A 24,655-nucleotide genomic window follows, 5' to 3' on the forward strand; every position below is an offset into this window, starting at 1 on the left:
AAGTCCCGTCTTCTACAGAAAAATCCCCTTGAATTCTAATGCCTTCCCTCTGGGAATATATCCTGTATACAATTTGTTTGTACACAGACATTTGCTTGTGGTCCCTCCTGTTGGACTATGAACTACTTGAGAGCTTTATTTATATCCCTAGCTCTTGGTTCATACAAGGCAGTTAATAACTGTTTACTGACTGACTGAGTGGTCTCCTTTCTCATTTATCCTCTGAGTGAGCTGAGAGGTTGGGATTTTCCCCAAAGGTTCCATAGCGTGTTAGTGTCTAGAACCTAGGCCTCCTGTCTTCTTCGATGTCCTCTCTGCTGTACCATGTTGACAGCAGTCTGTTTCTCTGTGTGTTCTTCAGGCCAGCTCTGGGGTGAAGCAATGGAATAAACGCTGGTTTGTCCTGGTGGATCGATGTCTCTTCTACTACAAAGGTGAGTTTGTATCCTCCTCATCCCCAGAGAAGGGACAACCCCAGAGCCCCAGGAGGACCTCCCATACTTTCTCTGCCCAGCCCCACTTTCTGAGCAGAGCTGAACACACACACACACACACATATGCATGCACATGCACACACATACACACTGTGTTTCTGTCTTTAAAGATGCCAAAATCATTCACTGAGTCCTAGACCATGATGGCCAGTCATCCTGACTTTTGTCCTGCCACTGGACTTTGATGACTCTGGAAAAGAGACTGAGGCTGACGACATCTTTGTGCCTCCTTTAAATCCAGTTCACTCACAAATCACACCGCCCCATGATATCCTTGGTCCCCTTCACAAATGCAGGACGAACAGCAGTGACAGCAGCAAAAGCGTGGTGCCTTACACATTGCAGGCCCTTAGTAAGTGCTTGTGGACTGGTTTGGAAGGTGCAGGGTAGCATTGGGAGAGGACACTAAGGGTGGGGCAGAAGAAGGAAGGAGGAGGAGCTAAATCGAATGAAAGGTTCCACAGTCATACTTCTGAGGGAGCTCTAGAAGGTCCTGCCCTCCCTTTAACTTCCTTCCGGAGACTCTGAAGCTGGGCAGTTAGTTATCAAAACTCCCCATAGCAACACGATTCAGCGAATTCAACTGACATTTATTGAAGAGACTTTTACAGGCCAGGGACTGTGCTAGGAGCTATGGATATAAAACCCAGAAGGAAACAATGCTTGTCCTCAGAGAGCTTATATTTGGGGAAGGGAGTGGGGACAACTTGTATACAGGTAAGCAAATCCCAAAACTATGCAAATTGGAGTGTGGGGAAGAATTAGTCAATAAGCATCGATTACACACTGATTGGATGCCAGATTCTGTGCCAAGTATTGGGGATACAAAGTAAGACCAAGCCAGAACAAAAAACCATCTCTGCCCTGGAGAGACCCCATGAACATTACTGGGCACATACATAATATTTGCATTCTTTATGGGAGGTTATCTCAGAGGGAAGTTACTCCATATACTAGTAGTTATAATTTGTTTTAAGTTTGAGTTCCTCCAAATCAGGAATATTGTGTCCCCAAATATGAAGGTATTTAGATAAATATAATACAATCATAATACATTTTCATATTTTAAATTTACAAATGGGAAATGTCAGGGGAAAGGAAGGAAGGAATGGAAGAACACATATGCGTTTAACTGAGGAAGTAATTCTTCTTTCCTGAGACTCATGAAATTTTGACCCTTTTCCTAAAGTAGAATAAATTCATAACATTAAATTAACTGGAAAGGGAAAATGAAAATCTAAAGACTCTAAAATTTTGCCTCCAATCAGTTCTTATATTGACTATCAGTGCCATTTCAATAGACTTATATGAATATTTTGTTTAGGAAGTGGTCATTCAGAACAAAATACACATATAAAAATGTATAATTTTATTTTGTATTACATATCATATATATATATTTATAAAATAATACCAAATGTATTCTTTTATTTTAAAATGCCTAATTTAATTTTTAGTAATGACCTCTGTACCAGGAGTGGGGAACTTGCAGCCTTGAGGCCACATGTGGCCTTCTAGGTCCTTGGGTGCAGCCTTTTGACTGACTCTAAGTTTTATAGGACAAATCCTTTTATTAAGGGAATTTATTCTGTGATGTTTGGATTCAAAGGACTACACTTGAAGACCTAGAGGGCACATGTGGCCTCAAGGTCCCAGGTTCCTCACTCCTGCTCTAGACACTTGAGGAGCACAGCTTTATACAGGATCTGTGTCTGATGACCTTGGGCAGTAATCATATTAGACAGCTTGGCTTGAACCCTACCACCCATCCCAAGTGACCAAAGATCATTCTGGGGTGTCTCACCAGCAGCGACTGGGTTGTTTTTTACTTTCATTATATACTTCCCCCCCCCCCCCCCCCCAGAAGGGAACAAGATGAAGGACTAGTAGTCTCTGAATGATGAAATTCAGGGGAATATGGCACAGATATGAGTTAGACCCAGAGAAAAGCCTCTCAGAAGCCAGAAAGGTCATTATTTCTCCCATTCGGGGATGCCAGACACCTGTCTTTCTGTTTTTCCTGGGAGCTACCCAGTGAATCATTAACCTTGGCAAACAAACTCTGTACCCAGTGACACCCCCACCCTCTTCCAGGTATCCCTACACCCCAGGCTACTATGGTTTCAGCTCATGTGGGGTGAAGTTAGGGTGAAGGGGGGGGGTTGGTAGGTGGGATCTGTGCCAGGGAAGTACAGGGCTTGGAATGGGAATGGTCTCCAAGAGCATAAGCCCAGCTGGCAGGCAGTGGGGAACCCCAAGAAAGTCTCCAGAGGGGAAAGGGAAGTGAGATATTTGGTAGAATCCTGCTTTTAGGGAATGCTCTCTTATCCACACTTTCAGAAGAGACTAACATGGGGGCCTGCTGAGAGCATTCGGTAAAAGGCTCAGCTAATCTCCCTATTGATTACTAGGCCCCCAGGTCACAGATAATGTGGCCACAGCCAAAGCCTTCCAGAGCTGGAAGGAAAGTACTGACCTTTTCTTCCAGGGAGTTGAAGAGATGTTAAGACCCATTGCTTTGTGAGGTAAAGGACCTGAACGAAAATACCACCAGCCTCTGGGCTAGAGGCGACTCTAACCCTTAAAAGGTGTTTTGTTTTTTTCCCCTGGAGCCTGAAATTAAAATTGGCTGGAAGTCTTTCCAACCCTGAGGCTGAAATGGGAAAGTGGTAGGAAGGGGTAGGGCTGAGGCGAACTGAGGAGAGGCCTGCTGAGCCATTGAGTAAGGCTCTGTAAGCAGAGGGCTACAGTGGGGGTTGCTTTTCTTTTAATGTGGCCTTTTATCAACATATGCATTTTTAATCTAAGAATATTCCCCTTTCCACAGCCTGAAGATTTTAATTTGTGATAGATCAATTTTTATATAGTAAAAACTCAAAACCTTTTGACCAGTAGCCAATAACACACAGAAGGGCCCATTTTTTAAAAACTATCCTGGGGCCACGAATGCTTTGTCTCCTTGGGCCTGGCCCTGCTTTCCTCTACCCTGCCCCCATTTGGCTTATCCAGCCTTACCTCTGGCTGGCAGCTGGGGTCTGGACTGTCTAATCCAAAGGGCTCCTCTGTGAGCCAGGATGAATAATTCAACATTGGGCATTGTGAACCTGGATCCCCAATGGGAGGAGAGAAAGAGCCAAGAGGCGGTGCTGGAAGCTGGGAGGTGGGGGCAATGCTGGGGTGTGAATCGGAGCTAGAGTCCTTACTACTAGCCAGGGACCTGAGGGCATACAGAGTAGCAGAGGCCCCTACCAGGGGTCCCCTCTCCCTAATCGTGCCTCATCTCCCTGTCCCAATCATTCTGTCTCCTACAGATGAGAAGGAGGAGAGCATCTTGGGAAGCATTCCACTCTTGAGCTTCCGAGTAGGGGCTGTGCAGCCCTCGGATAACATCAGCCGAAAATATACCTTTAAGGTCAGTGGGCCACCCTGGCTGGGCACGGGCCATCCTACCTACCTCCTGATCTCTTGTCTTCCTAGCTCTCAAATCAGGTCTTCTCAGAGTGGTGCAGTGTGAGAAGTCAACCCTCTCTTATAGAATTTAGAGCTGGAAAGACAGAGGCCTGCTAGCCCCAATTTCTCATTTATAGATAAGGAAACTGAAATCCAAGGTCATAGTTAGTGAATAGAAGAGCTAGGATTTCAGCCCAGGTCCCCTGACTTCAAAACCAGTGCTTTTGGTATTTTACACTCTTGGATCTGAGAAGGGAAAAGGTGACTTTCCTTTCCCAGTCCTCTTAGAGGAAGGCTCTCTTGGCACTGACCCAGAACACCATGAAAGGTATTTCAGGGCTAGGATGGCAGAGGCTCCACCTTCTCCAAGAAGGCTGTCCTTTTGGTGGAACTCATCCCAGAATCCTTTGAGATATGGATGCATCAACAAACCTTCAGATTTCTGAGAGGTGGTAGGTGAGAGGAGGGAGTACTGTTAGCCTGACGTGGGGGATAGGTCTTTCATGGAGATTTTCCAATCCTGCCCTGTGAAGTCATCCCTCCCCGTGCCCTTTTCTCCCTGGCATGTATTTATGTACTTCCCAGTCTTCCTGGTGGTGTTGATGTGGGAATCCTAAGACCAGACTCTCAGAACCCAGCTGTGTACCAGGCAAAGGGATGACCAACCCAACCAAAGCATACTCTGGTGCCAGGAGAGTAGTGGGACCTAGCCTGGCATGGTCTGCTCTCCAACCCCCAGAGCCTAAGGATTCCCTTCTAGCATGTGTGCTGTGAGTTTTTGGAGTTGTTGTGAAGCTTATGGTATCCTCAGTTCCCCTTTGAAAAGTCCCCTTCTCAGTCTCAGGCCTCCAGAATCATGGAGCTGGAATAAGGTCACCAACCCACCCTATATCTAGATAGGTTTCCTCTTTCGGTCTATAGGTAGTCCTTCAGCCTCCTGCAATGATACCCCATTCCATTATTAGAAAACCCCCAGAGGAAGTTTTATGGATTGTAATCTTCCCCTTTGTAACTTTCATCTACTGATCTTGGCTCCACCCTCTGGGGCCAAGCAGAACAGGACCTTGTTCAGAGATTCACAGAAGGCTGGCACTGGAAGGGACCTTTGAGGTGATTCTAGTCCAAATCCCTCATTTTACAGTTGAGGAAATTGAGACCCAGAGAGGTAAAGACACTTCCCTAAGGTCACAAGGTAGTCCCTGGAGTCCTTCGACACCAAGGACCTTGTTGTCTGTTTTTGGTGAAAGTAGGAAGTGAATTTCATTATAATAGAGAGATTTTAGCTGAACAATCCTTGTTCACCTGAGGTACCTTGCACCTTCCTCTCTTGCCTCCCAGGTGTCTCTGATGAAACTATTAGATCTCTCTGATCACTGGGTCTCTATAGAATACAAAGAAGCCAAAGCTATAACACTAACCTTTGGACAACCAGGCCCTTCCATGGAGATGGTGGCAGGCCCTAGGAAGAGATGCCCAGTGCCTAGACTCTCTGAGCTTTTTAAATTCTTCACCTATTCTGTCCTTGAATTAGTGACCACTTGGTTGCAGAAAGGAATGGGCACTGTGTAGGCAAGTACTAGGCAAGAGGGAGGGAATTATTTAATGGTACATAATTAGTTTCTAGTCTCCTGGGGTTGTGTGTGTGTGTTTCGGGGGTGTGAACAGAAAGAACAATTAATAGAGCCCTGACTCCAGGGAGCCCTGGATCTGGCTGGGGAAATGGGAACGTGCTGTTTAACCAAAAACAAACCATCCTGATGTACACAGACACACACCCCCACAGACACACTTGTACACACATGAGCAGACTGTCTCACCCTCCCCACCAAACCTGTTCGGGTACATGAGCACACCATCTAGGCCTAGTGGCGTTGGCTGGAGACAGCAGATGTTTGAGAAATATTGATTGACTGACAGATTGGTGCTGTAAGCCCCAGATCCTTTCATCTCTTTTCTTTCCTCCCCCCACCCCTGGCCTCTTTAAAGCCCAATTCAGAGAGAGCTCGGTTCATTGGCCTATAAAGGGTCCTGTCTGTGCCTGCCTATTCACTGACCCTTCTCCCAGGGAGGGGAGGGGAACCTAGACAGAGAGGAGGCTTGTCCAGCAGTGGCCACCAAGGGAACTCTTGGATCCTTAATAATGCAGCGTCAGGGTCTACTCTTGCCTGATCCTGTGCCGAGTATGCTAACCTCTTCCTGGCCAACGGAGAAAACCCTAGGGAGTTGAGGTAGTCTTTGGACTTCTATGGCATCGCTCTCCATTTGGGGAGTTTTTTCAGTCCTATTCCCTAACCGTTTTTTCCCAGGCCCCTCCAATCTTCATCATCTCTCTAAATGAGGGTTTCTTCCTTTTTTGGGGGTCATGGATCCCTTTGACAGTCCAATGAAACTTATGGACCCCTTCTCTGAATAATATTTTTAAATGTATAAAATACATAGTATTATAAAGGAAGCTAATTATGTTAATATATAGTTATTTAAAGTTGATTTTTTAAAACCATATCACAGACCCCAAGTAAAAGGACCCCTGCTCTAACCCTTGATCTCTTATCTTCTTTCTTCCCAGGGCCCATTCTAAATCATAAAATGCTTTAAATATTTTTTATTTTTAACCTTTTGTTCCCCCAATTTTGAGTTCCGAATTCTCTCCTTCTCTCCATCTTCTCCTCCACCTACTGAGAAGGCATTCAATGAGAATTGTAGAGTATTAAAGCTAGAAAGGATCTTAGAGATTATCCGGTCTACTCCCCTCATTTTACAGATGTAGAAACTGAGACCCAGAAAGGGAAGGTGCCCGCCCGTAGTAGGTGCCAAATAAATATGTGATTTGAACTAAATTGAATCGACCTACCCAAAGTCACAAAGGTAGAAGATGAGTTTGACAAGAGGCTTTCCGATATTCCTCCTAAGTCAGAGTTTTTGAGTAGGCAAAGTGACAGAGCCAGGGTTCAAACAGAAGTCTTCAGTCCAGTACTTTTTTGTTTATACCCCACTCCATTCCTCTGAAATTCTTTTTGCTTTGTTTTACATAGACTCGTATCTCTAGCTTTACTGGCTTAATTCTACAATGGCACCCTTTTCTTTTTCCCTCTTGTGTCTTCCAATAGAACTCCACATATAAGAGATGCTCCATAAATATGTGCTGAATTAATGAATTCATTCCTTTAGTCTTTCCTTCCCCTAGCCTCTAGATATTTTCCCATCTTTCTGCCTCCAGGTGTTTTCCTTTATTTTTTCCTCCATGGTGCCTGTTTAGGGTTCTGTTCTTGGTTGAACTGGTCATGGTTCAACTCTTGGTCACAGCAACTCTGTTTTTGAGAGTCAGTCTTAAAAAGGTGACTAGTCCCCAGGAGAAGACCCTGTTCTAGCCCTCAGGAAACTCCCATAGTCTGTTGGGGAAGGTACAGTCTCAGAGAGTTCCTAGTCTGATTCAATAATTCAACTCAAGAAGCTGAGTATGTGTTAGGTACTGTGCTAAGCCCTGTAAGTTAACTCTGACCATTAACAAAGGCATAGTATAGGCAGAACTAGCCCAAGATTTCATGTTCCATGCTCTAATTCCCAGTCTCAACACTTTTGATGCTGGCTTTTCTATTCAGCAGGGGATAGTGGGCACCAATGGGCAAAGAGATTTGTGCCACCTTAAAAGAAAATAGGATTGTGGCTGACTCCCTCTCCTGGCCCTTCTGCCCCCTTTCCTGTCCTACTTTTGCTCCTTTTCTCTCTCCTCCTCCTTACTGTCTCTTCTTCCCTCTGGTTGTTCTTTGACCACCCTTCTACCTCCTTCCCTTCTCTACTTCTTGCTCCTTCTCTAAATCCACCCTTCTACTGTTTCTCTTCTCCTCCCCTGTGGTGGTTGGTTGACCTGTTCTCTATCTCTCCTTCTTCTCATCGTGTGAGGATCCCCCTCCTCTGGACAGGAGCTCTCCTCCGGGTTCCTGCACGCTGTGCCCGCCTGTGGCCACCGACTAGGTAGTATATCCCACCCATGTAACAGTGCATGCCCCCTTGCATGCCTGTGAACATAGAGGCTTGGCTGTCTTCCCTTCACCCTAGCCCCCCACTGGAGAAATGGTGCCAGTTTCTTAGGCGGAAAGCCAAGGGACAGACTTGTAGGTGCCTGGCAATGGAATCTCCCTCAAATCCAGGGTGATTGTCCTTAGAGTAAAATAAGAAATCAAAAGGAAAGTGGGGGATATGGGCATGCTTAATTATCCTGCCTGTGGTGTGACTGCTACAGCTCCCTCTGGAGCAGATAGGCACACTGACGTGAGTACTTGGATCTTGGTTGGAGTATCTGGGATAGCTCTGGGTGTTTTTCCCCCACCCCAGCCCCCCATCATTGACCCTGAGCACCAAATAGGAGGAGAGTGGCCCAGGAATGATGTCCTGGCCTGCCTGTTTGGTGAGCTTTGATCTCCTCTCTTTGCAGGTGACGGTGTGCTGGGCAGGAGAGGCCAAGGCCGATCCCACGAACTGCCTCTCCCCACAGGCTGAGCATGCTGGGGTCCGTACCTACTTCTTCAGTGCCGAAAGCCCTGAGGAGCAGGACTCCTGGATCCAGGCCATGGGTGAGGCAGCCCGGGTACAGATTCCTCCAGCTCAGAGGTCAGCCCCTCAAGCTGTTCGCCACAAGTAAGCACCATTGGGCTAAACCCTTTTGGGAGGAGGAGAGAGGGATGGTGGGAAGGTGTCAAGGGAAAAAAGACATTCATGATCCTCTCCATTCTCATCCCCCTGACCTTCCCAATGCTACTTCCAGTGAAGTCTCTAAAGATCATTTTACCTATCTGCCTACCTCCACTACTGTTTACCTAACATTGAAGGGGAGAGCCTACTTCTCAAGGGATGGTCTTTCAACAAGCACCCATTAGATACTTAACAGTGTCCTAAACAAGAACAGTCCTTGCCTTCAGGAAGCTTATCCTGATGAGGAAGGCAACACACACACACACACACACACACACACACACACACACACACACAAACATACCCACATATATACAAACAAGATAGATATGAACTCAAGTGGAAAAGGAGTGTCATGTCCAGGTTCCTGCAAGGAGGTCAGTGTAGTTAGGTCACAGAGTTGGTGGAAGTGAGTAAGATGTAAGATGTATTTACTGGAAAATAAAGAAGAGGCCAAGTTATGAAGTGCTTTAAAAGCCAAATGGGGAAATTTACATTTGATCCTAGAGGTAAGAGGAAGCCACTTCAGTTCACTGAGCAGGGGATTGACCAGGTCAGATCTACACTTCAGGAATATCTCTTTGGCAGTGGATGGTGGGATGAACTGAAACGAGGAGAGACTTGAGGCAGGGAGACCAACTGTAATAGTCCTCTGTTTGGCATTCAAAGCCCTTTCACCTAGCACCCTCCTACTTTTCAGTCTTCTCACACCTTAAATCTCTCAGTCCTGGACATTTTCTCTGGCTATTCCCCATGCTGGAATGCTCTCCCTCCTCTACTCTCATTACTGACTTCCAAGACTTCCTTTAATTACCAACTAAAATCCCATCTCATACAGGATTACTCAACACCTCTTAATCCTAGTGCTTCTCTCTGTTAATTATTTCCAACTTATCCTGTATATAGTTTGTTTTTGTGTGTGTGTGTGTGTATTTGTTCATTTTTTTCTCTTCCATTAGTTGTGAACTCTCTGGCAGGGACTCTCTTTTGCCTCTTTGTGTATCCCTAGCACTTGGCATAGTGCCTGGCACGTAGTAGAAACTTCATGTGTTGATTGTCCTAGCAAGAGGTGTTGAGGACCTATACAGGAATAGTGTCTGTATGAGCACAGAGAAAGAGGAGGGATTTATGTACTACAAATGGGAGGAATGAATTTCTTAGTCACTGTCTAATGTCCTATGAATGAGATTCAGGACATTCACTTGGTCATTTTATTTAGGTTATTTTCATTCATTCATTTTGTTGCTGCCATGCAGCCATACTTCCTCTGATTCAATAGAGATGGTTGTCCTCCATTTCACAAGTGATAACCTGCTGTCCTATTCCCTCTCCTTCTCTCCATATCAACTAATTCTAGTGATTTGACCCGATAGCCTTTGATGTCTTCATCAACTTCCCTTCTCTCCAAGTTGGTAGAGTCTGGGACTGAACAGCAGGTCTAACAGGGTCTGACCAGAGGCCTGTAGATCCTTAAATAAGCAAATCAATTGAACTCAGCCTCTGGGCAGAGCCCCTGTCTGTACTAATCACTGAATATGGGCCCTGAGGAAGACAGTAAAGTCTTGGTGTTGGAGGCAGGTCCCCATCTGATGGAAGAGACAACCACTGGCCTCTGGGAGCTGGTGAATGAATGAATATTTAAGTGCTTACTGTGTGCCAAACCCTCTGCTAAGTGCTGGGGATGCAAATGCAAAAGAGTCATTTCACATCTACCATACTAATAAAGTTAGGGGAGAGCATTGGAGGCAATTTCTTCCCTGATCCTGATGGGGGCTACACAGACTTCACGGAGAGAGGGATGAGCATTACTAGCCTCAGGGAGTTCCTCGTCGGATAGAGCAAGCACTGTGGCTTGGAGAATTCCCAGTCTGATAGGGAAAAGTTTCTTTTGGGGTCAGTGGAGGAGACATAGCCATCCTCCTCAGGGAGCTTCCTGTCCAAGAGGTTAAGAGACTTTGGGCCACTTGCAGAGGAGGACACCAGCAAACACATACACTTGAATGTAACAAGCAATGATATATAATTGGGCATAATGTGGAGGCAGAGCCTTTTTTATAGCTATGTTTTAAAAGGTGGGAGGAACGTGGGTTGGCAGAGAAGAAAAGGGAAAAGAGGAGAGGAGAAAGAGGAGAAGGAGGAGACCTGTGTGAACAACTGCTATGTGCTAGAGCTGATGTATTTAACCTGAAGCCCATGTACAGATTTCAAAGGATCTTGGATGAAGAAAAAAATTCATCTTTATTTTCAAGAACCTCTAACTGATATTTAGCATTTCCTTCAACTGTTTAAAAACATTCACCTGAGAAGGGGCTCCTAGGCTTCCCCAGGCTGCCAAAGGGGTCTAGGATATATATTAAAAAGCTTAAGATCCCCTGGGATAGAGAGAGCTTGGCAAGGACTCATGTGGCTTATATGGGCCCATGTGGCTGGAGCAAAGCAAGAGTGGGGTAGACTCCAGGAAGCCTAAATTCTACTACCTTGGGCCTTTCTGTTTTCGTTGGTTCCTTCTTCCCCACCTTTCTTTTCTTTCCTAACCCTGCTTCAGCACTGGGAAGGGGCTGGATCTACTGACAGGCACACCTTCAGCCTCCCGTAATCTTGAGAAGCCAGACTCAGAGAATATCCCACCCAGCAAACTCCACCATCATCACCATCAACCCCGAAACAGCATCCCCAAACCGGAGCCAGAGTCCAAGACACGAGGGGAAGGAGATGGCCGAGGCTGTGAAAAGACAGAGCGGAAGCTGGAGCAAGCAGAAGTCAAAAAAGAACCGTTGTTGAAAGCCAATGGTGTCTCGACTGGATCAGAACCAGCATTAGAACCAGGCAGCCCCTACCCAGAAGCCCCACGAGTGTCTCCCGGTGGTGATCGAGGGACCCAACCCAATGGCTGGCAATACAGTTCACCCAGCAGGCCAGGAAGCACTGCTTTTCCACCCCAGGATGGGGAGAGCATTGGGCACCGCCGGAGCTTCCCACCCCGAACCAACCTAGACAAGATTGCTCAGCGGAAGAGCTCCATGAACCAGTTACAGCAATGGGTGAACCTACGTCGGGGAGCACCGCCGCCTGAGGATCTTAGGAGGTAAGACCTGGCTGGAGTGGGAAGGCTTGGGGAAAGGGTTGGCAGGGTGCCCACTAGTGTCTTATTGGGAACACATCTGTGTTATTGAGTAAAATAGGTTTGTTGGCCCCACCAGCTCTGCCCAGACATATTCCACCCCCTCATCTCCTTATCTTTGAAGTTTTCATTCCTATCCCTGGTGGTCTCTCCCTAAGGGAATAGCACTGGGAACATCTTGGTTCTGTTAAACTTATTACCTGTATCACTCTTACCTTGAACATAATTTTCTTCATCTCTAAAAAGAAAAGGGGGGTGGGGAAGGAATTATGTTGGACATATGACCTCTAAGTTATACTAGATATACTTCCAACTCCAAATCTCGGATTCTCTGATTCTGTTCTACAACCTGTATGACCCTAAGCAAGTCAAGTCAAGGCCTCAGTTTCCTCATGTGTAAAATGAGAAATCTCTGAAGTTTATTCTAGCTCTAAGTCTTTGCTCCTCTGACCCTACTCAGGACCATTTTCCTGGGCAGGCCTAAGAGAGAGCAAGTGATGGTTTCACAAGCACCTGGTTATTTGACCCTTGGTCTGGCATCCAGTCATTCTGAATAACCTTTTCAGAGAACACCTCTGCCTAGACCCTGCCTAGACCCTGCCTAGAGATCTTTCTATTCTAGTGCAAGTTCTGGGATTTGCTGCCATTTATACTGAGGTATAAATCAAAAAATGTTTTGCATACTCTGGGGAGGATGACTTTTCATTTAAAAAGAAGCTAGAAAGCGGTAACTTGAAGAACAGGATTTTAGGCAGCAATGAGCTGAGTGAGGATGTGAGAAGTATTGCTTTTCTGTGTAGGGGAAGGATAGAGGGAAGGGAGGATGTCCTTCCCTGGCTCTCGAAATAGAATCATAAACTTGGAGCTAAAAGGAACCTTAGGGGCTATCTAGTTATATCCCCTCATTTTACAGATGAAGAGACTGAGGTCCACATGGTGGTAAATAGCAGAGCTGTTATTCAAACTAGAAGCAGATCCCATGTTCTGTACCATATTCCACATGCCACTAACCCACCTATGTGTAAGGCCAGCACCTGTTGGATGTTTTGTTGGTTGTGATAGAAGGACAACTAGGTGGTATAGTAGACAGAGTGCCAGAGTTGGAGTCCAAAAGACCTGAGTTCAAATGCATTCTGACGCTAGCTGTGTGACCCTGTCTGTCCCAATTTCCTCATCTGTAAAATGGGGATGATAGTAGTACCTCTTGACACCCATCACAGGGTTGTGCAAAGATCCAATGAGATAATAACGTGATGTGTCTTGCACATTTTAAAGAACTACATAAATGCTAGCTATTATTCCTATGAATCCTTACTCCTAACCTGGAGGATATGGAATGGGTAGAGGGAACGAAGGATGAGGCAGTAGTGGTGGAAGTGGAGAAACACCCCGCAGTGTGATGTCATAGAAAGACTGTTGGCCCAGGGCTGGAGGGTTTGAATTTCCAGGCCCAGCACCACCCCTTGCTGACTTTGGGGGCGGGGGGTGTCACCCTGGGGGGGAATCATCTGAATTTTTCCAGCCTCAGTTTCCTCATCTGTAAAGTGAGGCAGTACATTCATAAGATTATGACTTTAGAGTTAGGAAATGCCTCAGAGATCGCTTACCCTCTTTTTGTTTTTGCTGATCTCGCTGGCTCAATTATCATCTCTTCAAAGATGATTGAGTGCAAAAACATCGTGTGCTTGCTAAGCGTCAAGCTCTGCGTGCTGGGAATATAAACAGAAAATTGAGATTGCCTCTCTGCTGACAGTTGACATTCTAATTGCAGGAGACCCCATATATCGGAGAATGTAGTCACAGAGCAGATGAAAAGGCTCTGGGGTCTGGTAGCAGGAGGACAGATGACAATGTCACTAGGGTTTGCAGGGTCTGGTAGCAGGGCAAAGAGTACCTGGGGTGCCCCATCTTTTCAGAAGAATGGTAGTTTGTCATTCCCTTCTACTGAAACCGTGTAAGCAACCATGTATTCTCCCAACCAGAAGTTCAGGGGCCTATGGTCACAACCATCAGAAAGAGGAGATACTGGTGGGATCTAAGCTGGAGGCAGGATGAGACATTGTGAAAGGGTTCCCCACCACCCCTGCTGGTTTGGTTGGCTCTGCCTTCGAGTTCCCAGATGTAGATAGGTGGACTTTGGTTTGGGGTGGTAGGCTCTGCCCTCCAGGACCTGGTGATTCCCACAACTATATATCCAGCCTTAATCCTTCTTCTGAAGTCTAGATACACATCATCACCCATAGATATATCAAGCTTAACTGAACTCCTGATCTCTTTCTGCCCCCAACTCATCCATCTTCTGAATGTCCCTGCTTCCATTGAAAGTACCACTATTATTCTATTTACCTAGATTTATAACCTGGGAGCTATCCTTGAGCCTTCTCTCTCCCTTACCCCCACTCCCACGTCTAATCAGTATCTTGTCAGTTTTACAACAGTAGCATCTCTCGTCCTCTTCTCAAGACTCAGGACTACTAGCTTAGCTCAGGCTCTTGTCATCTCTTACCCAGACAATGGCCTCTGAAATAGATCTTCTGGCGTCCGCTATCCCCTCTCCAATCCATCCTCCACCAAGCTGTCAAAGTCACTCTCCTAAAGCACATAGGTCTTCTCAAAGACTGCTGCCTTCTATCAACACAAGAAGGGTTTTAGTTAGCCTTAGGAGAGAACTTTCTGGCAGGGAAGTTGATGAATAAACACTAGAATTGGTCCCTGGGGAAACTGTAAAAGAATAACTCACTTATACTGGATTTATAAGAAGGTAGCTATAATGGCTAGGTGGTGCGTGGATAAAGTGATGGACCTGGATTCAGGAAGACTCATCTTTGTGAGTTCAAATCTGACCTTAGACACTTTCTAGGTATGTGACCCTGGGCAAGTCACTTTACCCTGTTTGCCTCAGTTTCCTCATCTGTAAAATGAGTTGGAGAAGAAAATGGCAAACCATTCTAGTATCTTTGCCAAAAAAATCCAACCCAAATAAAATCCAAAGAGGCAGACATGACTGAAAATGACTCAACAACAGTTGTAGTGTAGGAAGTAGAAAGATGGTCATGGACTCACTTCTGATACATCCACTTCTGGTACATGTTAGCCGTGTGATCCCTAGGCAAATCATTGACTGTTTCCGTGACCCAGGCAATGCTCAGACTCAGGACTGCAGGGCAGGTGCTGACTGCATGGGGAGAGAGAGGTTCCTCACTGGGAATTCCCTATACAGAAGAAATTCCAGACAAAAGAAAATGTATCCTGGACTTTTCTGTGAGCATAGTCCTTTCTTACAGCAGTTCTGCAAGGCAGAGACGTAGCACAAGGGGTATTATCCCCATTTGACAACTGAGGGAATTGAGACCTCCCCCCCCCCCGCCCAAGTTATACAACTCATGCCAGATCCAGGATTTTAACCCAAGTCTCTCTTGACTGGAAGACCAGTCATTTTTCCACTCTAGCACTCTTAATCTTTATGTACGTAATAGTAAGCATATGTGGAGACATTAATCCATTTTATAAGAGAAAGATTTGCTTATTTATGAATTTGCATGTGGGTTTAGATACCCCTGACTTAAAATAACTAGGGCTGAATGACTCACAGGTTGAGAACTGGATTGGATGATCCCTAATGGGGTCTCTTTCAAAGTCATCAACAAGCTATGGATTTGTGATTCTATCTCCTCTCTTTTTTTTTTTTTTTTAGCCCCTCCAGGTTCTACCCTGTGTCCCGCCGAGTCCCTGACTATTATGGCTCTTACTCCCCCCAGTACCCTGACGATTACCAGTACTACCCTCCGGGGGTGCGCCCAGACAGTATCTGCTCAATGCCAGCCTATGATCGGATCAGCCCTTCCTGGACCTTGGAGGAGAAGCGTCACTCCTTCCGAAATGGGGGCAGCAATGCCTACCAGCTGCGGGAGTGGAAGGAACCTCCTGGCTATGGGCGTCAGGATGGCACTGTATGGATCCCCAGCCCTGCCCGGCAGCCCGTCTACTATGATGAACTGGATGCTGCCTCGGCTTCCCTTCGCCGCCTCTCCCTGCAACCTCGTTCGCACTCTGTGCCCCGCTCACCTAGTCAAGGATCTTACAGCCGGGCTCGAGTCTACTCCCCTGCTCGGTCACCCAGTGCCCGCTTTGAGCGACTGCCGCCTCGAAGTGAGGACATCTATGCAGACCCTGCTGCCTATGTAATGAGGAGATCTGTCAGCTCCCCCAAGGTAAGCCTCCTCAACTCCAGTCCTGCCCTTTGAACCCCCCCCCAAAGGCCTCCAAAGAAGACCTGTAGGGGAGACACAGGAGGAATGAAGGGGGCGGGGGGGAATCTGTGAAGACACGGGAGGGTAGAGTTTTTTTTGTACCATCTCTTCTCTTCGTTAACCTCCTGGCTCCGGGCCAGATGCTTCATTTCCCTAACCCTTGTCCTTCTTGGTCATAAAAAGAAGTTAAAGGGGCTGGAGCAGATCATTCCAAGTCTCTCTTCTGGTTTTTCTGTCAATGAGACACTAAACCAGCATAACAGGGGAGTGGCTGTCTGCCATCCCATCAACCTCAGTCCCTCTGCTCCTTAAATTGTAAGATCCTTGAGGGGAGGGAACTTCTTTTGCTTCTTTTCATATCCCCAACACTTAGTCCAGTGCCTGGCACATAATAGGTGTTTATTAACAAATTAATTAATTAAATTTAAAAATATTAAATATATATAATTATGCATTATATATAAAATTATTAAACAAACATTTATTGATTGATTGTTCATCAGCAGGGAGCTTGCCCTTATGGCTGTCCATTTATTGCGCTAGAAACCACATTCTTTTACTTCTGTCCATATGGGAAGAGAGAGAAGGAGTTGCTTATTCTTCTAGGACTTGATCTCCATTTTCCGGGAGGGAGCAGCTGATGTCCCCTTCTGCATGGGCTCTGCTCCTTGGAGGGAGTAGGGAGGATGTCCTCAGTTAGACATATTTCGAAGGGAGTCCACATCATGATGAGCTTACCGCCTCATCTGCTTTTTCTTCCAGTATGATTACCTGGGAGACCGGCGGCCTGTCCCTGCAGGAATATTCCCTTACAACTATCCACCATCTCCCACTGTCCACGATAAAATGGTACGTTCCTCCCTCCTACCATACCCTTCTCAGGATCTCTCTCCCTTCTTCCCTCCCACCTGCCCCTCCCTCCCACCTTGTAGGCTGAGTTGGGACAGTGATCAGATATGCCTTGGACCTGATGCTGGACTCATTTTCTCTTGGAAAGTAGCCACAGGACATCATCTTTGCTCACCTCCTTATGTGAGCCTGGCATCAGTTATCACAGAGGTCCCACTCTGCGCCTGTATAGCCTACCCTTTCCTGGACCCTTGGATGAATGAGCAAGGGAAATGCCTGAAGTAATTTTGAACTCCAGGCATCTTACCATGACTGATAGCTCCTCTCCAGGATATGGGAGAGGGGGGCATAGACCAGGGAGAGATCGGAAGAGCATTCCCAGTCCATTACTAGGCTGACTCTGGGCAAAGGGAATAGGTAACCTGCTGTGGTGCCCTGCCCTCAGTTCCTCCCTGAAGTATATCCCTAGGATTTATCTGCTCCAGAAATGTCCACTGTTTTCTAATACCATTCTAGGAGACACTGAGTAAGGGAGGATCTCTAGGGACATAGTGGTTGGGAGAGTCTCCCCTATGTGTGTGTGTGTATATATATATATATATATATATACACACACATATATATATGTAAATATATATACATATATATATAATATCCCTCCCAATCTCTTTATTCCTCTCTCCTCATCCCACTTCTGTCTCTCCCTGGAATTTTCTCTCCTGAGACTTCCAGGTGCCCAGAACAGATGTTTTACCTAAAGAAACAACTTTGCCACTGTGTGACAGCTGGGTGACCTTGCTTAAGTCACTTCACTCCTGCGGACTTCAGTGTCCTTGTCTGTGAAATGACAAGGTTAGAGTCTTTAGATTTCTCCCTTAGAATTAGCTCCAGCATTCCTTATGATATCAAAAAAAATCCCTTCCCCAGATCCCCCAGAAGTCCAGCTCTGAGCCCACTCCCCACAAAAAGAGCCTGGGAAAATGATAGCGGAAATCACAGGCTGCAGGTGAGGGCAATAGGGACCACCCAGTTGGTTCTTCATCCTCCTGCTTTCTACTCCTATCCCATCCTACCACAGACGTGATATTCCAGAATCCCTCCTCCTGTCCCAGCTCCCAGCCTAATTTCCTCTCCACTCCCAGCTGAGACACTGAAGACGCCAGGAAGCAGTCGGGAGGGCTTGTTCACTCAGAGTCTGAGCAGCCTGGGCATCCCCCAGATGAGGAGCAGTGAGGGTGGTCCTGACTTGGGGAGATGGGTAGGTGGCCATTGTTCGAGGGACAACTGCCCTTCTAGTGAGGAGTGTCCTGTGGAGAACTGCTGGAGAAACAAGCCCAAGCTGCCTCTACACAAGCTCATCTTTTCCTGCCCATCCTGGCAGTCCCCTTTCTGGGATCCCTCAGGACCCGGAGAGGCTACTCCTCACCCTTGACCGACTAACACCTAACTGCTTTGCCTCTTCTTCTCTGTTGTTTTTGTTTGTCTTGTTCCTGTTTGCTTGTGTTGCTGGTGGGGGGCCTCTTGGCCTCTTGGTAGGACGAACTTTTAGATCTTCACTTGCAAAGAAACCTAGAGTATTTGGATCAGCAGGTAGGCCAGAGCTGGTGCAGCCCTCTCCATCCTGATCCCTCCCCTTTCCTCTCCTGGCCCCTCTTCACCTTGTGCTGTCCTATATCCCATCCCCATCCCTCATCCACTACCCTCCATTTTATAATCTTTGTTGGCATGTCCAGGATACAACAAAGTGGCTGGTCTTTTTCTTGTTTATTTGCTCCTACGCCCTTCCTTTTCAGAGCCCTTTAGGGCTGGGGGTGGTGAGGAAAAGAGAGAACCAGAAAGGATAACATGAATAATGAATACCACCTCCTGTTTTATAACACCCAGCCCTAGACTAACCCCAGAAGGCAGATGGGAATTTGTATTTTTCCAGGAGTAGAGAAGGGAGCAGCTGCGGCCTGAGCCTTTGCAGAGACAGCCTCCAACCTAGGCATGTTCATTCCTCTCTGTCTAGCACTATGGGCAAGGCACAGAGTAGCAGTGACAGCAGATTTCCTCTCCCTATTGTCCAGAGAGGGTCAGCTCCGCTACGTCCCTTCTGCTATGCCTCAGCTAGGTTTTCAAAAAGCATTTGTGCTTGTCTTAGCTGGTCTTACCAAGCTGGAAGGGTCTAGAGGAAGGAGACCAGCCTGACTAAGTTCATTCCACAATACTGGCCACTAGACAATGAATGCCTTTGACTGCAGCAACTCATAAAGGCCATCTGTTAAGGTTTGTGGAACTCCAGTCCATATGGGTGGAGGGTGTGACCACACTGACTTAAATCTCAGGTCTTTAAAATATCCCAAGAGTGAACTCAATTATATGTCAACTGAAACCCAGCGAAATTAAGCATCTTGTTTAAGGCCAAGTTTGGCAGAAGTAGTTTTGAGACTCAAGGATCCTGACTCCCAAGGTGCCTCCCTGCCTCTTATGCCTGAAAAAGTCATGAGACCTACTCTTCTTGTCTTTAGCTACATTTCACAAGTATTGATGGAACATCTTATCTAGCCAAATACTCTTGAGGGCCTTCCTGGTTTGGAGATGGACTTCTTTTCTGGAAACCTGTGCCAGAGGCAGGCAAGTCCTGATTGGTCGTTCTAGACATACTTTAGTTTGCTTAACCTCTTGGCTCAGCACCAGCTCAACATTGCCTATCTGTCCTTCAAAGACAGGCCTAACTGAGTTCAGAGAGAGGCATTCCTAGAAGGGACAGCAACTCAAGAAGATGGTCTACCAAGTTGAAACTGAGGCTGCTGTTCAGTTGTTTTTCAGTCTCGTCTGACTCTTTGTGACCCCATTTGGGGTTTTCTCAGCAAAAATACTGGGGTGCTTTGCCATTTCCTTCTCCAGCTCTTTTTACAGATGAGGAAACTGAGGCAAACAGGGTAAAGTGACTTGGCCAGAGTCACACACCTAGTAAGTGTCTGAGGCCAGATTTGAACTCAGGAAGATGAATCTTCCTGAGTACAGGACCAGCTTTCTATCCACTGCACCACCTAGCTACTATAGTTATCTTCTTATAAAACCAGTATAAGTGAGTTATTCTTCTATAGCTTCCCCAGGGACCAATTCTAGTGTTTATTCATCAACTTCCCTGCCAGAAAGTTCTCTCCTAGGGCTAACTCATACCCTCCTTGCTTTGACAGAAGCACAACATCTGAGACTGGATTTGAACTCAGGGAGAGGTGTCTTCTTGACTACAACTCCAGCACTCTATCCGCTGCACCACCTAGTTGCCCTTACAAATTTGAAAAGGGGTTGTCATTGCTGTATTGTGCTAAGCCCTGGAAATGAACAGAAAAATGAAAACAGTCCCTTCCCTGAATGAGCTTATATTCCAATGGGGGAGATAACATGAAAACAACTATTTACAAACAAGACTTGGACAGAATAAATTAGAGGTCAGCTGAGAGGGAAGGCACTAGCATTAAGGGGGATTAAAGTCTGCTTGAAGAAGGTAGAATTTTAGTTGAGACTTAAAGGTCTTTACCTGTAACTTGAAGACTGGTGGAGAGAGTTCTTCCACCAATGAAATGGCAGAATCCTCATGTGCTGATGTGCATTTAATCTGAGCCCATCATGGGCTCAAGCACTCTGGGGATGAATCCAGAATCCAGAAGACTTGGTCTTTGCCCCTGGGGAGCTCACATTCCTATTTCCACATCAGTGAAGGGAGCTGGGCCATGGCCAAATCATTTCCTTTTTCCTGGACCTGTTTCCTCATTTGTAAACTATAGATCGTTAATTTTTAAATTGTTTGGTCTCAGGACTCTTTAATACTATAAAAAATATTACTACTATATTAAAAAGTATTAAGTACCCCCCTCTCCCAAAGAGCTTTTGTTTATCTGGGTTATATGTGTTGCTGTCTACTGTATTAGAAATTAAAACATCTTACTGTTATTACGAAAATAATTTTGTCCTTGTGGACATCCTCAGAGTCTTGAGGTAAGTAGGTTCCCAAGCCATACTTTGCTTACAACTGGACTAGAGATAATTTCTCCAAGTACTTTCCCAGCTCTGAATCTTTGAATTCCCTAGAGAGAATCCCCTAGCCTCCATTCTGATTCCAGCCCTAGGATGCCAAACCTGCATGGGATTCTGCAAGGAGGGAGCATTAGCCCCCTCCTGACCCCAGGTCCTTCTAACATGTGACACCTGGGCTTCTCTTTCCTCTGGCATTATGCTTTCAGAACCCAACAAGAGGAGAGTTACGTCCCTTCTTGTAGCACTTCCTGCCTTAGGACAAAGGCTATTCCATCAACCTGGATGCTTCTCAGAAATTGATTTTTCATGTGACTGCCCTGCAGATAAAATAATCATTTAGAGTAATGCCTCATGTTTACTGTTATTTCTCAAACTCCATCAGTCAACAAGTATGCTTGGAGCATTTAATATATTTACAAGGCACTGTGTTAGCTAGGATCTTTTAGCAAAGAAATAATGGGGGAAGTACTGTATAAGGGATTAGAAGATCTGGGTTCCAGTCCCAGCTCTGCCACTGTGAAAGTCCCATATGGGCCTCAGTTTCCTCATCTATAAAATAAGAAGATTGGACTAGATGAGTCCTAATGTTTCTTCCAGTTATAAATCTCATGATCTGTTTTCTTGCCCCATTTGCCCCTTACATTGTCCCTGGAAGACAGGAAGAGCCAAAGAGAATCCCTCTTAGGAGGGAGAAAGAGATACAAAGAGCCTGTGAATTGCCTAATATCACACACAGTAAGTCTGGCCCAGAACTCCTCAGTCCCTTGACACTCATTCCAATATCAGCATCTCTCCTTCAGCTCCAACCCCCTTCCTCCCCTGAGGTCAGCCAGAAGGAGAAGTGAGATGGACAGATGCCTGCAGGCAGATACACAAAGTGTCTCTGAAGGTACTTGTTGCCACTGAGAGATGTTAGCTTTCCTCCCTTCCTTCCTCATTCCATCTTTCCCTTACACATATCTATATGTGTACACACAGCATCTGGCCCATTATAGGTGCTTAATAAAAGTCTATTGATTTATTACTTGATCTAGCTGGGAGAGAAGGGTCAGAAAATCTTTATCCCAATTGTATTGAATCATTGACAGGAGAGTTAACTAGGTGGCACAGAGTATAGAATGCCAGGCCTGGAGTCAGGAAGACTCATCTTCATGAGTTCAAATCTGACCTCAGATACTAACTGTGGGACCTTGGGCAAGTCACTTAACCGTGTTTGCCTCAGTTTCTTCATCTACAAAATGCGCTGGAGAAGGAAATGGCAAACCACTCCAGTCTTTTTTCCAAGGAAGCCCTAAATGGCAAATTGTCATACTTGACTGAAAAATGTGGAACAATACTACCCTCCCTTACTTCCCCCACATTTCTACAAACATGTCTGGCTAAGTGAGGTCAGGGGTAGAGTTGAGTGAAAGATCTTATATGAGGTAAGTCAGTGTGGCCATTAAAACGATCTTGGAGAAGATGAAGTTTTGGGACTAATGGTTTTAAAGACTACTGCAAACACTTGTCTTCATATTTCTGTCTGCTCAGCTGAAAGGCAGATTCAGCTCCTCCAGACTCTGGAATGGGCTCTAAGGACCACGTGTGTGTTTGGGTAGAACTAAAGGGTGTGTGAAGGGGAGGCATAAATCTCGAAATAAGAGGACTTGTCCATGACTGTAGTCCCTCCACCAGCCCCAGTGATGTGATTCCATGGAAAGAACACTGTATTTGGATTCAGGATCTGGGCTCAAAGCCCAGCTTGGCCACTTATTAGCTATGTGACCTTGGGAAAACCTCTTCACCTGCTTCTCCTAACCTGTCTCCCTCCTAGCTGCTTCCCAAACCTGCTCCCCTCTTCCCTTCCCTGTAAAGCTCCTCTGTCTTTTGCTCTTGTCTCCTTTGGAATGATTGAGTTAAAGGGACACAGTAAAGATATTTCCTAACCTGTTTGTCCTCTGATGTTCCTGCTCTGAAAACACACAGAGGGCGTCCATGTGCTTTTCTTACAAGTAAAAAAATATTTGGTATTTTCCACTTTTGTATCCCTAATGCGCCTTGAAATTTAGAGACCCAGCAGGTTAAAAAAAATCAAGAGTCCTGCCTCTGGTTTCTTCTTAATAGCTGAAGAATGCCATTTAATTGCACTCATTTCCCAATCCTGTTCTGTTATTTTAGGTCTCTGATGCACGCTTGGCCATGATGGCAGGCGGATTGGATGACCCTCCAAGGCCCAGGCCTCATTCCCATCAGCCTCTGTTGTCCCTTTAACATAGCTTGCTTGGTTCAATTTCCTTGTTTGCTCTTCAGCCTCATCCAAGCTCTCCCTGGATGCAACAGAAACGGCCCAGCTCTGGAAACTGCGATTACTGTAGAGTCAGTGGAGGTGGGGTGGAATCGGCAGAGAAAGCTAAGGGCACCTGTTTGTGGAAGGTCTACCCTTCTGACAGGGGTTTGGTTTTTGACCTGTCCCTTTTTTTGTTTTAGTTCAAAATTTCAGGAGAGCAGCCATTTCAACAGTGAGTCTGAAGGGATTTAGCCACACCAGGCCTCTGTTCCCTTGCAGAATGTGCCTACCTGTATTCTTTGAGCTGAGCAGTGTGGGGAGCTGGAGGAACAGGAACGGGGAAGGGAATGTGGCTTTGGTTAGTCTCACTGGGGCCCGTGAAGTGTGGCAGACTGGTGGTGGTGGTGTTGTTCGTTCGTTCGTTTGTTTAAACCTTGTCTGCGCAGGTACAGTAGCTTCCTGCCCCTTCTTATAGTTCTCGTTGGAGGGTAGCTGGGATGTATCTTCTAAAGCAAATTTCAGGAAGAGGAAACACAAAGAGAATAGAAACCTAGATGAACCCCACTGAGGGGGGGGGGGGTCTAGATTCCCAGAGAGAAAGCTTATAGCTTGCCGCATTTTCCCTCTTTCTAAACCAAGCCTAAGGTCACATCAAGTGGCATAGGTTGGGAAACCTGGCAACGAGAAGAATGTGTGTGTGTGTGTGTGTGTGTGTGTGTGTGTGTGCGTGTGTGTGCATGTGCTCGGTTATGTATGTATGCATGTGTGCTTGTCTGTCTGAACTGTCCCTTCCTCCCTTTGCTGCAGATGAATGAGAGTGAGACTCTGATCAGTATGGTGAACCGAATGGTGGAAAATTCTTCCCCCAGGGCCCAGCTATTCATGCAAGTAAGACCCCTGCCTAGCAGCATTCACTGTGAATGTCATTCCAGCTGCTTGTGCATGGCAGAACCAACCCATCCGGGAGCAGGGGCTTCATTTGCCCTGTGCTCCCATTTACCAAGTGTCATCTCCATTGAAATGCCTTCAGCCGGGCTTTCCTTTCTCAACATCATCATGGTTCTGGGGATCTTCACTTCTATGGGGAACTCCAAAGCCCATTTGCCACTCCATCAAAGCCATCCATGCAGCGCCTGGCCAGTGCCAACATCTCATGCTGCCCTGGGATCATCAGTCCTCTGGGGGTGGGTAGGCATTGTCTTTCATCGCCCAGAACTCCTGTTTTGAAAAATCTGCTCCCTTCTTGACAGGAGCAGATTGGGCTAAGTGTTTGGATAGGACTGTTTGGAGCCATCCCAATGCCAGGAACCTAGGGGAATGATATGGTCTTCTCATCAAGTGGGACTTCCTAGCCACAGAATCCCTTCTGAGCTCTTGTCACTCCTAGGTGTAGGCTGATCTCTGTCTGGTTCCCTGTCTAGTCGAATTGGCTCTTGAACATTTTCATCCTACATTGCTACCATTACTCACGGCACCAGAAGCTCCCCCTTCCCCAAACAGTCAGCTTACA

The 24,655-nt window shown here is 46.3% G+C and overlaps 1 protein-coding gene across 24 annotated transcripts in view; it reads left to right on the plus strand.

The window, feature by feature from the left end:
* PLEKHA6 (pleckstrin homology domain containing A6) overlaps positions 1-24,655 on the plus strand; it is a 218,170-nt gene that overhangs the window by 165,696 nt on the left and 27,819 nt on the right. For 19 of the 24 annotated variants that reach the window (XR_011975555.1, XM_072648090.1, XM_072648096.1 and 16 more), the window contains 7 exons: positions 362-434; positions 3,806-3,906; positions 8,377-8,579; positions 11,179-11,718; positions 15,449-15,965; positions 16,767-16,853; positions 18,390-18,443. Coding sequence is in view for 23 of the 24 variants with exons in the window: in XM_072648090.1 (XP_072504191.1) it covers positions 362-434; positions 3,806-3,906; positions 8,377-8,579; positions 11,179-11,718; positions 15,449-15,965; positions 16,767-16,853; positions 18,390-18,443 (1,575 nt within the window). In the remaining variant the exon portion in view is untranslated. The other 5 variants (XM_072648092.1, XM_072648107.1, XM_072648108.1 and 2 more) reach the window with 3 other exon arrangements.

Source organism: Notamacropus eugenii, chromosome 2 (genome assembly GCF_028372415.1).
Source record: "Notamacropus eugenii isolate mMacEug1 chromosome 2, mMacEug1.pri_v2, whole genome shotgun sequence".
Taxonomy (NCBI): domain Eukaryota; kingdom Metazoa; phylum Chordata; class Mammalia; order Diprotodontia; family Macropodidae; genus Notamacropus; species Notamacropus eugenii.